This window comes from Halichoerus grypus, chromosome 6, assembly GCF_964656455.1.
Source record: "Halichoerus grypus chromosome 6, mHalGry1.hap1.1, whole genome shotgun sequence".
NCBI classification, from domain to species: domain Eukaryota; kingdom Metazoa; phylum Chordata; class Mammalia; order Carnivora; family Phocidae; genus Halichoerus; species Halichoerus grypus.
In genome coordinates, this window is record NC_135717.1 from 76,511,253 (window position 1) to 76,523,343 (window position 12,091).

A 12,091-nucleotide genomic window follows, 5' to 3' on the forward strand; every position below is an offset into this window, starting at 1 on the left:
GCAGCATAAGTCATAATCTCTGAGTCTTTTCTGTTTTGGGGGCTCCTCCTCCTAGTCATTCTGTTGATGGGTGTTTGAGGGAATGTATAGAGTCCAAATTATTGACCAGAACCCAAGCAAGATGCACCTGTTTTCTTGGGACCTTAGGGTTGCTGGCCTCTTGTTTTCCCAGCCTGTCTTTTGCGGGAGGGGCCTGCCGCGCTGTTACTCAGGCAACCCTGTTTGGGCGGAGTTGCCCTGCGCCCCTGTGGTGGGGGATGGGCTCAGTGGGAATCAGTCTTTGGGGCTTTTGTTCTCTGGCGCCTCTCCCTGATGGCTTTCCGCGTCTCTTCCGCGAGTCAGAGCAGAAGAGACCATTTCCAACCCTCTGCCTCAGAGCAGAGAGACCACAGTCTGTTCTTCAGTGAGCTCTCCAGGCCACAGTGTCTCTATTTCTGTCCGTGCTGCTATAAACTGCAGTGTCCTGGGTTGTGCGCCCCTCCGCAGCGCTCCCAGTCCTGCCTCCAGGTCGGGGCACGTCTCTGCCCTTTGTGCTTCTAAAACCGCCAACTGCTTCCAGTTTGTGCACGCGCGACTCCGCTGCTCCGGGTTTCTGTCTGGTGGGCTGCAGTTCGCGTGTGCGCGACCCCGCCGCTCTGGTTTTCCACCCTGGGGGCTGCCCTAAAGTCCTTTCCCGACGCTACCAGTCTGCGAGTCTGTGCCCCATCCGCAGCGCGGGAGGCTGTCACTCACCGGCGGTGTAGGATCCCCATGTCCAGGCACCCTCCCGCTGCCGTTTATCCTCCGATATCTCCATTTAGTCCATTTACATTCAGAGTAATTATTGAAAGATCTGAAGTTAGTGCCATTGTATTACCTATAAAGTCATTGTTTCTGTAGATTGTTCCTTTCTGGTCTTTGTTACTTTTGGGTTCTCTCTTCATTCAATGGATCCCCTTTAACATTTCTTGCAGGGCTGGTTTGGTGTTCACAAATTCCTTTAGCTTTTGTTTGTCCTGGACACTCTTTATCTCTCTTTCTATTCTGAATGACAGCTATTCTTGGCTGCATATTTTCCCACTTAGCACAATGAATATATCATGCCAGTCCATTCTGGCCTGCCAGGTCTCTGTGGAGAGGTCTGCTGCTAGCCTTGTTTCTACCCTCGTAGGTTAAGAATGTTTTGTCCCGAGCTGCTTCCAGGATTTTCTCTTTATCTCTGAAATTTGCAAGCTTCACTATTATATGTTGAGGTGTTGACCTATTTTTATTGATTTTGAGGGGGGGGTTCTCTGCCTCCTGGACTTGAATGCCTGTTTCCTTCCCCAGATTAGGGAAGTTAAAACTATTCTCATTTTTAAAAATTCTTTTTTCTTTTTGCTGTTCTGACTGGGTGATTTCCACTGTTCTGTCTTCTAGATTGCCGATCCATTCTTCTGTATCATCAAATCTGCTGTTGATTCCTAGTGTATTTTTCAATTCAATTATCGTATTCTTCAGCTCTGTGACTCCTCTTTGGTACTTTCTTATATTTTCTAACTCTTTGTTGAAGTTCTTACTGTGTTCCTCCATTCTTCTCTTGAGTTTGGTGAGCATTTTTATGGCCATTACTTTACTCTACTTTGTCTGATAAGTTGCGTATCTCCATTTCATCAGGGTTTTTCCTCCTGGGGTTTTATCTTGTTCTTTCATTTAGAACATACTCTTCTGTCTCCTCATTTTGTTTGACTTTCAGTGTTAGTCTCTACAAATTAGGTGGAATTGCCACCACTCTCAGTCTTAAGGAGTAGCCTTGTGTAGGAATGTCCCCTGTGTACACTGTGTGCCTGGAAGCTTTGGCTGGCTGGGCAGAGCTGAAGCCAACATGGCCTGGGGGAATCCAGGGGCACACTATGCCTGGACTACCCTGATGGAATGGCTAGAGCTGGAGCAGGCACTGGCTGGGGGTATCCTGGGGTACACTGAGACTGGAGGTCAACTTGGTAAGGTGGTTGGAACGGGGGCAGGCATGGGTGGGGGGTTACCTTGGGGAGAGCTGGTGTGGGCTAAGGGCCTAGGGCTCACTGGAGTAAACCTAACAGGCCAGCTAGAGCACCTGGTCCCTGCTCCCATCTGCACTAGCAAGGTGGAGGGGAATGTAAACAATGGTGTTGTTGGTACCTCCAACCTGGAGAGAGTTCCAGTAGTTCCCCTTCCCTGCCATTTAGTGGACATAAATGGATTTCCTTCACTTATAGTCTTGTTGCCCTTTAAGCCACTGTTTTTCCTGTGTCCCAGGGTGGGTGAGTTTGGGTATAGGGCCCCCAGTACTATCTTTCCTCACCGCAGGTTTTCACATTGGTTTGGTGGGGAGGGTTTCCCATGGTTACCATGTCTTCATCTTTCCTGCCATTCTCTGTGTGGTCCCTCTAACTTTTGTTGTATAGAAGTTGTTCAATCAGCACTCAGTTCTTCCAGATGAATAGCTCCATATGTGGGTGTAGATTTGGTGTGTCCTTGGGAGGAGATGAGTTCAGGGTCTTCCTATGCCAGCATCTTGGACCGCCCCCCTTAGCCTTGTTTCTCTTTAGTTCAGCAGCATAACTTGAACTATTTTTAATTTTTTAAAGATTAGCTCATTATTTTAACATGTGTCTTGCTGGCCTGGTTCTTATTTTCCTTCATTTTAGATGTTTCCATTATTTTCTGGAAGGATTTAACTGAGAAAAAGCACTTCTCTGCTGGATTATTCACTGAACTGAATTTCCACACGTCATTATCTTTCTTATTTTACAAATGAAGGAGCTGAAGTAGAGAGAGAACAAATGACTTATCACATTTTAAACAAACTTCAACAGCTGAATCTGAGGCAGGTGGTCTTTTGACCACACTCTGTAAAACACTATAATAAGCTAGAAGCTCTTGGAGAGCAATCACACCTTCTTAGGTATATTCTATATAGCTTTTTCAACAGAATGGCTCAGAAATACTTATCAGTTATAAGGACAGCAGGTTATCTCAGCCAAGGCTGCTGCTAGCCCATAGGGTACCTTTGTGCAAACCAGAAGGCATCTCTTCAGCTGAACACAGTCCTGAGGGAGCAAGGCCCAACCAGTAGAGCACAGGTGAGATCTTAGCCCATACCTGTTGGCTGGCTGAGCACCTTGATCCAGGCACAGCCTGGATGTATGGGATGACTTTGACCATAGTCACCATTTGCCAATATGACCCCTTTCTGACAGTTCTAATTTAAAAAGAAAGTTAAGCATTTGAGAGATCCACACAGTTAGTAAAATTCCATTTAGATGGGGCTTAGCCCTGCTTTAGGTAACACTAATCACCTTCTGCTTTTTGAACTATAAGCTATGACTTCAAGATATCACCCAGACCAAAGGCCATTGAAGGAGCAAAGGAAACAAGAGTGGGCTGGGCCTCTTCAACATCCCTGGATGTGAAGGTTATCACTGAACCACTGCTCTGATACTACGTAGAATGGGAAGATCCTGGGAGCATTTTGCAAGCTGTTTGGGTAGTCAGCTAGATCTTCTGAGTGGCTCTCCCAGTAGCCCTCAGATGACATTTACCTTCTGTTTTAATTCGCAGGGCTGTCCGGACCAGGGCAAACAGGGTGGCATTGAACATGACTGTCCCATCACTGTTCAGAGGCATGTTCATGGAGACCAGGCGCTGGAGGGGAAGAGGAGGCAAAGCTGGTGATTATAGCAAACAGTTCTCAAAGGACCTACAGAACCACCATGGCAGGAGAATTTTGGGAGGGAGCCTTCAAACTTGTGTGCATATGTCAGGAGCAGGTAGGGGTTTGAGGCATGGGTCACTAAAATGTATTCAAAACCTCTTCTGGGGAGAATTTCAGCTCTGCCATAAGTACTCTCACCCTTCCACACAGAGTGAGGGAGGAATGGAGTTTGTCCTTATTAGACCCTTGCTTTCACAAAAGGATGTTAAGCCCACCCAACCCCCTCCTCAGCTCAAATGTCTACTGAGGCATATGGGTGTGCTCTCTACTGGCAACCATGCAGAACAGCTGCATGCCAGGCACTTGCCAGGAGCCCACCTGCCAGCCAACATTCATCCAAAGCCCTGATAAGAGAGACAGTAATGGTAGGTTTGCATGAAGGAGGTGCAGTGTATCTTCTTTTCTGTATATTGAAAAACATACCTCTGCATCAAGCTGGGTCAAAAGCTTGTTGACTGGATAAGATTGAATTGCCCTTTTCCCTCCTTTCTCACCACCCCAAATTGCTGCCATTGCATTGTGCCCTGGTGTGGGGCCTTCAGCACACACCAGAGTAATTATGAGAAAGAGCACCATGAAAGTCATTCTGGCATCTGCTCTCAAGATGTGGTCAAAGAAGTTATTTGTTAGATCACATGGTGTCCTCTTATTAATCATAGTGTCAAGCAGAGTTATAATTTTCCTGAGTGACTGGATCTTCTTGACTCTCATGGACAGTGTGAATTGTGGAGCAGTCACTGGGAAGCTAAACACCCAATCGGTAGCCTGTCCAGGCCCATCTGGAGGCCATGATGGATGCTCTATCACCTCATGCAGGCCACACTTGTCCCTGCTCTTTTGTCCATTGTGCTTTGACTTCACATTTAATTTGTGCTTTTTTCCCCTCATATCTTATGTAACCTTGGAAATCTTCTAAAATCTTTTTTTTGGGAACAAACTGGAGATTTAAGTGAGAAAACACTGAATGAAACAGAGTACAATTCAATTCTCCATTTCCCATGAGTGGATTATCCGGAGTTGAATTTTTCTATTTGTGCTTCTTCTATACAGCTCTTTTACCTCATTTCCCCCAACCCCTTTTGGCTCATTGTTATTCCAACAGGGAGTACAGAATGGTGGAAATGGGAATTAAATGAAGAGGGGATAGGGTAGAAACAATACTCTTCAGCTACCTTAGGGCTATCTGGTTGGGATTACAGTGAGGTAAGGGAGGTGCCTGGGCACACAGTTTAAGGGGTGCTCACTCTCAGGATCATGCGAGGGCTACATGAGCAGGAGTTGGGTCTAAAGAGCCTATCTTGTCTTTAACTTTTATAGGGTCATGGACTCACTTAGAAATCTGATGAACATGATGGATCCTCTCCCTGGTACAATTTGTATTTCAGTTATTTTGTACATAATTTTAGAGCTTTACAGGTCCCTGAAGCTGATGCATGGACTCTTTAATAGCCCTCTGATCCCAGGAAGGAAACCCCTAATCCATCCGTCCTTGGCTGGAAGTCTTCCAGGATGCCTAGATGGTACAGCCTGATGGGACTGGGCATCATGAGGCATTCACTTCAGCTTTCCTTTATGGAGTCTGAGGACTTATGGTTGGAAGGAACCTTAAAATATAATCTGGCTCAGTCTCATTTCTTTAGCACATAAAATATCTTCACTCCCTTAAAGGATCAATGGCCTGACCAAGGTCACAAGACAAATAAGCTTCTTCCCTCCCATATTTTCTTTTTCCCCTATGAACCCAGGTCTCTTACTTTGCAAGCCACGCGGTGAGGGCACAACTTCCCAAAACCCAGTGGGGGCTGAATCCGCCGGAGTAGGGTCACCACATCTAGGTGTTTGATACGACCCCTAAAAGAGGAAGGAGAGGAGGGAAAGATCAGTCAGAGGGCCATGGTCTCAGCCTGCAGCCCAGGACTCATGTACCAGGCTCTCCATAGCTGTCGCCCTATTGGGCAAACTCAGTGCAAAGTTGCAGAATTGCATGGTAAAACTCCAAACCAATATATACATGTTTAGATTTTATTTTATTTTATTTATTTATTTTTTTTTTTAAAGATTTTATTTATTTATTTGAGAGAGAGAGAATGAGAGAGAGAGAGAACACATGAGAGGGGATAGGGTCAGAGGACGAAGCAGACTCCCTGCCAAGCAGTGAGCCCGATGCGGGACTCGATCCAGGGACTCCAGGATCATGACCTGAGCCGAAGGCAGTCGCTTAACCAACTGAGCCACCCAGGCGCCCAGATTTTATTTTATTTTTTTAAAGTTTTATTTATTTATTTGACAGACAGAGACAGCGAGAGAGGGAACACAAGCAGGGGGAGTGGGGGAGGGAGAAGCAGCCTTCCTGCTGAGCAGGGAGCCCGATGCGGGGCTCGATCCCAGGACCCTGGGATCATGACCTGAGCCGAAGGCTTAACAACTGACCCACTCAGGCACCCCACATGTTTAGATTTTAATGAACAATTTTCCACCAGTGCTATGTTCAAGGTGGAAGGGACTTGGGGTAGTGCAATGAGATTTTCACATATACTTGCTGCTGCAATCTAACCATCTGACCAAAAGGCATTTATTGTCAACCAAATGTGATTGACCAATGAGGGTATCCTTGAACCCGAGGCGAGAATAGAGGTGAGATCTGCTTGACTCTAAACATTTTAACTTAAATACTTACTAGTTATTCCTGACACTAGGATCTCCAGTCTTTCTGCCCAACTGAAAATAGATATGCTCTTGACTTAGCCAAAGATGCTTGGCCTCCTATTACTGGCCCTTGACCCTTGACCCTGGGGTCTGGTGCAGGTGAGTGTTTCTAACTGATCTACCCAATGCTAACCTGTGTTGAACCTCTTCTATAGGTACGGTCACATAGTGTCCTCTGGGCTTTGAGAATCAGTGTTTCCCTCTGGGAACTTACTTGGCTTCAGGATCATACTCTGCCCAGATTCTTTTAAATTCATCCAGATGATGGGGACCAAGAATTGACCAGTCCCTTGTCAGGTAGTCAAAGTTGTCCATGATGACGGCTACAAAGAGGTTGATGATCTGCAGAGAACAGAGATATGAGTTTCTTGCTACTTGAATTCACTTTGCCAGCCAGTGCCATACGTGGCAGAAGCCCACATTTCTAAAGACCAGCTATATTCACCATTTAAAACATCAGCCCCTGGAACTTGGGTCTCTTGGGCATGAACCTGACACAGGTCCCCTCAGAGTGGTGTGGGATGAACCCCACATGTGGACTGGACATCTTCCCTCATACCAAACTGCTGGGTAGGGCTGTCAAGGACAGAGGGCAGCTTTCCCCACCATCCTTCCCCACACTCCTCATCAAAGTGTCCAAAACATATCGGTTGCCTCTAGGCCTCCACACACATCTCTCCTGTCCCCGGGACAATGCCACCATGACAAGAGCCAAGAAGAGACGAGAAAAGTGCTGGTTGGGCTCGCTCTTGCCCAGGGTTTTGTGCCCTTGTCTAGTGGTTGGAAATTGCTACTAACTGAGTCTTTCCAAGCTGGTTCCTCTGACTGCAAGCTGCAGAGATAGATAGAAGGCCTGGGCTGCCTTGAACTGCACACTCACAACCTGTGGCTGTTCAGTCCCACCTCGGCTTACCAGGAAGGCACAGAGCATGTAGAAGCTGATGAAGTAGAAGACCGCGAAGCTGCTGCCACAGGGCATTTCGCCTTCTGTGCTGTTGCTGGGCTCCGACTCAGGGGCACACTTCTTCCCTGGCATGCAGGCCAGCATGATGTCCTGCCATGCCTCCCCTGTGGCACACCTAGGGGAGAGCAGTGAGAGAGTCCACCACCTGTGGGGCCCATCTCATATCTCTGGATCTTTCCCTCACCCCTTGCCCCATCCTCCTTCCCCAGAGGGAACTACTAAATTGAATTTGGTGTTTATCATTCCCTGAATGCTCTGATACATTTACTAAATATGAAGATACATAGCATTGTTTTGAATGTTTTAAAACTCCATAAATGGTCACAAACCACCTCTTCTGAAAAGTCCCTCTTTTTGCCATTCATGTTAAGTTTTGGAGATTTATCCATTAGGCTCTAGTTCATTCATCTTAACTGCCATATAGCAGTATATTCTATGTATATACCAATTTTTAAAAAAAGATTTTATTTATTTATTTGAGAGAAAGTGAGAGCATGAGCAGAGGCAGAGGGAGAAGCAGACTCCCCGCTAAGCAGGGAGCCCGATGTGGGGCTCCATCCCAGGACCCTGGGATCATGACCTGAGCCGAAGGCAGACGCTTCACCGACTGAGCCACCCAGGTGCCCTGTATATACCATTTTTAAAAACCTGCTGTCCTGTTAAAAGTTTCTCCTTTCTTTTTTGCTATTACAAAGAACCCTGCAATCAGCATGCAGGTCCATGCCTTGGATATCTGCTTAGAAAGTGGAATTGCCAGGTGAAGTAGGTATGTCTTCACTTTCACTAGTTTTGCTGGTTCTCCAAGGGTTTGTGCAATTTATGTTCCTGTCATCAGTGCGGGACAAATGCCATTGCTTTGCAGACCTGTCAACTTTTTTTCGGTTTTACTGAGGTATAATTGGCAAATAAAATTGTAAGATATTTAAAGTGTCTGTCATGACGATTTGATTCAGTGCTACATTGTGCAAGGACTCCTCCCACCTAGTTAATTAACACACTCATCACTTCACATATTTATCTCTTTTTTTTTGATGAGCACATTTCAGATCTTAGCAAATTTCAAGTATCTAATACAGTGTTATCAACTATCATCACCATGTTACACTTAGATCTTCAGACCTTCTTTATCTTATAGCTGAAAGTATGTGCCTTCTACTAACTTCTTCCTATCCCCACCCCATCCAGCTCTTGGCAACTCCTTTTCTACTCTCTGATTCTATGAGTTTAGACTTGTCAACTCTTTTTTTTTTTTTTTAAGATTTTATTTATTCATTTGAGAGAAAGAGAGACAGAGAGAGCACAAGCAGGGGGAGAGGCAGAGGCAGAGGGAGAAGCAGACTTCCCGCTGAGCAGGGAGCCCAATGTGGGGCTCGATCCCAGGACCTGGAGATCATGACCTGAGCCGAAGGCAGATGCTCAACCATCTGAGCCACCCAGGCGCCCCCTAGACTTGTCAACTCTTTGTCTTAGTGAATTTTAAAAAATTTTGCTCACATGATGGGTGTGAAATGATATTTCATTGCTGTCTTAATTTGGGTTTAAATGATTAATGGGTTAAGAATTTTTATTTCATCTTCTGTTGAACTACATGTTCATATTTTAGTCTGTTTGTCTCCTCGGTTATTTGTCTTCTTGTTCATTTGTGGTTTGTTTTTATATATTCTTTCCATTAATCCTTTGTCAGTTACATGCATAGTAAGTACCTTCTTCAAGTCTGTGGCTTGTCTACAGCCTTATTTATGGTGAAGCCTATTTATTTTAATGAATCTAAATTTTATTTTATTTTATTTATTTATTTTTTTAGATTTTATTTATTTATTTGACAGAGAGAGAGACAGCGAGAGAGGGAACACAAGCAGGGGGAGTGGGTGAGGGAGAAGCAGACTTCCCGCTGACCACAGGGAGCCTGATGCAGGGCTCGATCCCAGGACCCTGGGATCATGACCTGAGCCGAAGGCAGATGCTTAACGACTGAGCCACCCAGGCACCCCAATTTTATTTTATTTTTTTAAGATTTATTTATATATTTGAGAGAGAGAGAGATAGAGATAGAGTGAGCTTGGGGAGGGGCAGAGGGAGAGGGAGAGAATCTCAAGCAGACTCCCCACTGAGTGCGGAGCCAGACAGGAAGCTTGATCCCATGACCCTGAGTTCATGACCTGAGCTGAAATCAAGAGTTGGACACTTAACTGACTGACTGAGCCACCCAGGCACCCCTGATGAATCTAAAATTTAAATTTCACTGTGCATTTTGCCGTCTTGTTTGAAGAAATCCTTCCTTATTCTAGGTCATAAAGACAGTCTCCTATATATTCTAAAAATCCTAAAATTTTATTTTATGTAATAACCCATTAATCTGGAATTTATTTTTGTGCTTGATATAAGGTAGAAATATGCTTTATCTTTTCCTGTGTAGATAACCAATTTTCTTAATACAATTTACTGAGTAGTTCATCTTTACCTACTGATTTGAGCTATCCCTTCTGACATAAATTATATTTCCATAGATGTGTGGGTCTCGTGCTAGCCTTTTCATTCTATTCTGTAGGTTTATTTGTCTGTTGGTACCAATGGACCACATTGTCTTAATCACGAAGCTTTATATTAAGTCTTGCTCTCTTATAAACAGTGAGTCCTTCCAGCTTGTTGTTCTTCAAAGTTGTCTTAGTTATTCATTTTCCTTTTTTCTTACACAGACCCATTAGAATCAGCTCATCAAGTTCCATGAATAATCTCACTGAGAGTCTTATTGGAATTGCATAGATTAACTTGGAGAATTTGGTATTTTTGGGACATTAAGTCTCCCAGCCATCGATGTGGCACATCTCTCCATTTATTTAGGCCTTATTTAATGTTTTTAAGAAATTTTTATAATTCCCCCATGTATATCTTTTGTTAGATTATTTCTAGGTATCTTATTTAAAATAAATAAACAAAATGTTGCTTTTATAAGCAGTGCATTTAGGAAGTTATATTTCCTGTTTGCAAGTGATGTAGAGGGACTATAGTTGACTTTATCTATAGAAGATTTGCTGAATTCTCTTAGTTCTGCAGTTTCTCTTGTATAGTTTACATGCGTAATTAATTTTTAAAAGAGGTTTTATTTATTTTCCTTTTTTGTAGTAAAATACATATAACATAAAATTTACCATCTTAACCATTTTTAAGTGTTTAGTTTAGTGATATTAAGTATATTCACATTGTGCAGCCATCACCACCATCCATCCCCATAATTCTTTTCATCTTGTAAAACTGAAACTCTGTGACTATTAATAAGTCTCCATTCTCCTCTCCCCAAGACCCTGGCAACCACCATTCTACTTTCTGTGTTTACAGTTTTGACTCATGTAAGTGGAATCACACAGTATTTGTCTTTTTATGACTGGCTTATTTCACTTAGCATACTGTCCTCGAGGTTCAACCCTGTTGTAGCATATTGCAGAATTCCTTCCTTTTTCAAGGCTGAATAATATTTCATTGTATGTATACACCACATTCTGCTTATCTATTCACCTGTCAATGGGCACTTGGGTTGCTTCCACATTTTACTCATTGTGAATAATGCTGCTATGAACATGGGTGTACAAATATTTCTTCTAGATCCTGCTTTCAGTTGGTTGGGATATATACCCAGAAGTAGAATTGATGGATCATATGGTAATTTCATTTTTAATTTTTTGAGGAACCATCATACAGTTTTCCACAATGGCTGTGCCTTTTTATATCCCACAACAAGGCATAAGGGTTCCAATTGCTCCACATTCTTGCCAACACTTGTTGTTTTCTGTTTTGTTTTGTTTTTTGATAGTAGCCATCCTAATGAATATGAGGTAGTAGCTCACTGTGGTTTTGATTTACATTTCCCTATTATTAGTGATGTTAAGCATCTTTTAATGTGCTCATTGGCCATTCATATATCTTCTTTGGAGAAATGTCTATTCAAGTCATTTGCCCATTAAAAAAAAAAAGATTTATTTATTTATTTATTTTAGAGAAAGAGAGTAGAGGGGAGGGGCAAAGGGAGAGGGAGAGAGAGAATCCCAAGCAGACTCCCTGTTGAGCAAGGAGCCTGACGAGGCTTGATCCCACGACTCTGAGATCATGACCTGAGCCAAGAGTTAGACGCTTAACTGACTGAGCCACCCCAGGCGCCCCTCTTTTGCCCATTTTAAAATTGTGTTTTTGTTGTTGTTGTTGTTGTTGTTGAGTTTGGCAATCTTTTTTTTTTTTTGGCATTTAATTTTGTTACTTCTGTAATTCTTACTCTTATTTTTCTTATTGCATTGGATAAAATTTGCAATAAAATATTGATGAGAAAAGGTGATAGCATGTGCTCTTTTCTATTATATTTACTAATTACCTATTATAGACTGAATATGTCCCCACCAAATGCATATGTTGAAGTCCTAAACCTCAATAAATTTGCAGGTGAGGCCTCAGGAGGTAATAAGCCTTAGATCAGGTCATAAGGCTGGGGCCCCCATGGTAAAATTAGTGTCTTTATAAGAACAAGAAGAGAGACTAGAGCTTTCTCTCTCTCCATCATATGAGGACACGGCAATAAGGTGGCTGTCTGCAGGCCAGGTAGAGGGCTTACGCCAGGAACTGAATTGGCTAGGACCTTGATCTCAGACTTTCAGTCTCCAGATGTGTGAGAAGGAAATGTCTGTTGTTTAAGCCACCCATTTTGTATTTTGTTACAGCAG

The 12,091-nt window shown here is 43.6% G+C and overlaps 1 protein-coding gene across 9 annotated transcripts in view; it reads right to left on the reverse strand.

Moving 5' to 3' along the window:
- The window catches only part of CACNA1C (calcium voltage-gated channel subunit alpha1 C), a 649,893-nt gene that overhangs the window by 37,338 nt on the left and 600,464 nt on the right, over positions 1 to 12,091 (reverse strand). For all 9 annotated transcript variants that reach the window (XM_078075431.1, XM_078075429.1, XM_078075427.1 and 6 more), the window contains 4 exons: positions 7,335 to 7,500; positions 6,636 to 6,763; positions 5,470 to 5,566; positions 3,543 to 3,645 (listed from right to left, as the gene is read on the reverse strand). In XM_078075431.1, coding sequence (XP_077931557.1) covers positions 3,543 to 3,645; positions 5,470 to 5,566; positions 6,636 to 6,763; positions 7,335 to 7,500 — 494 coding nt within the window. The remainder of the gene's footprint in view (positions 1 to 3,542; positions 3,646 to 5,469; positions 5,567 to 6,635; positions 6,764 to 7,334; positions 7,501 to 12,091) is intronic.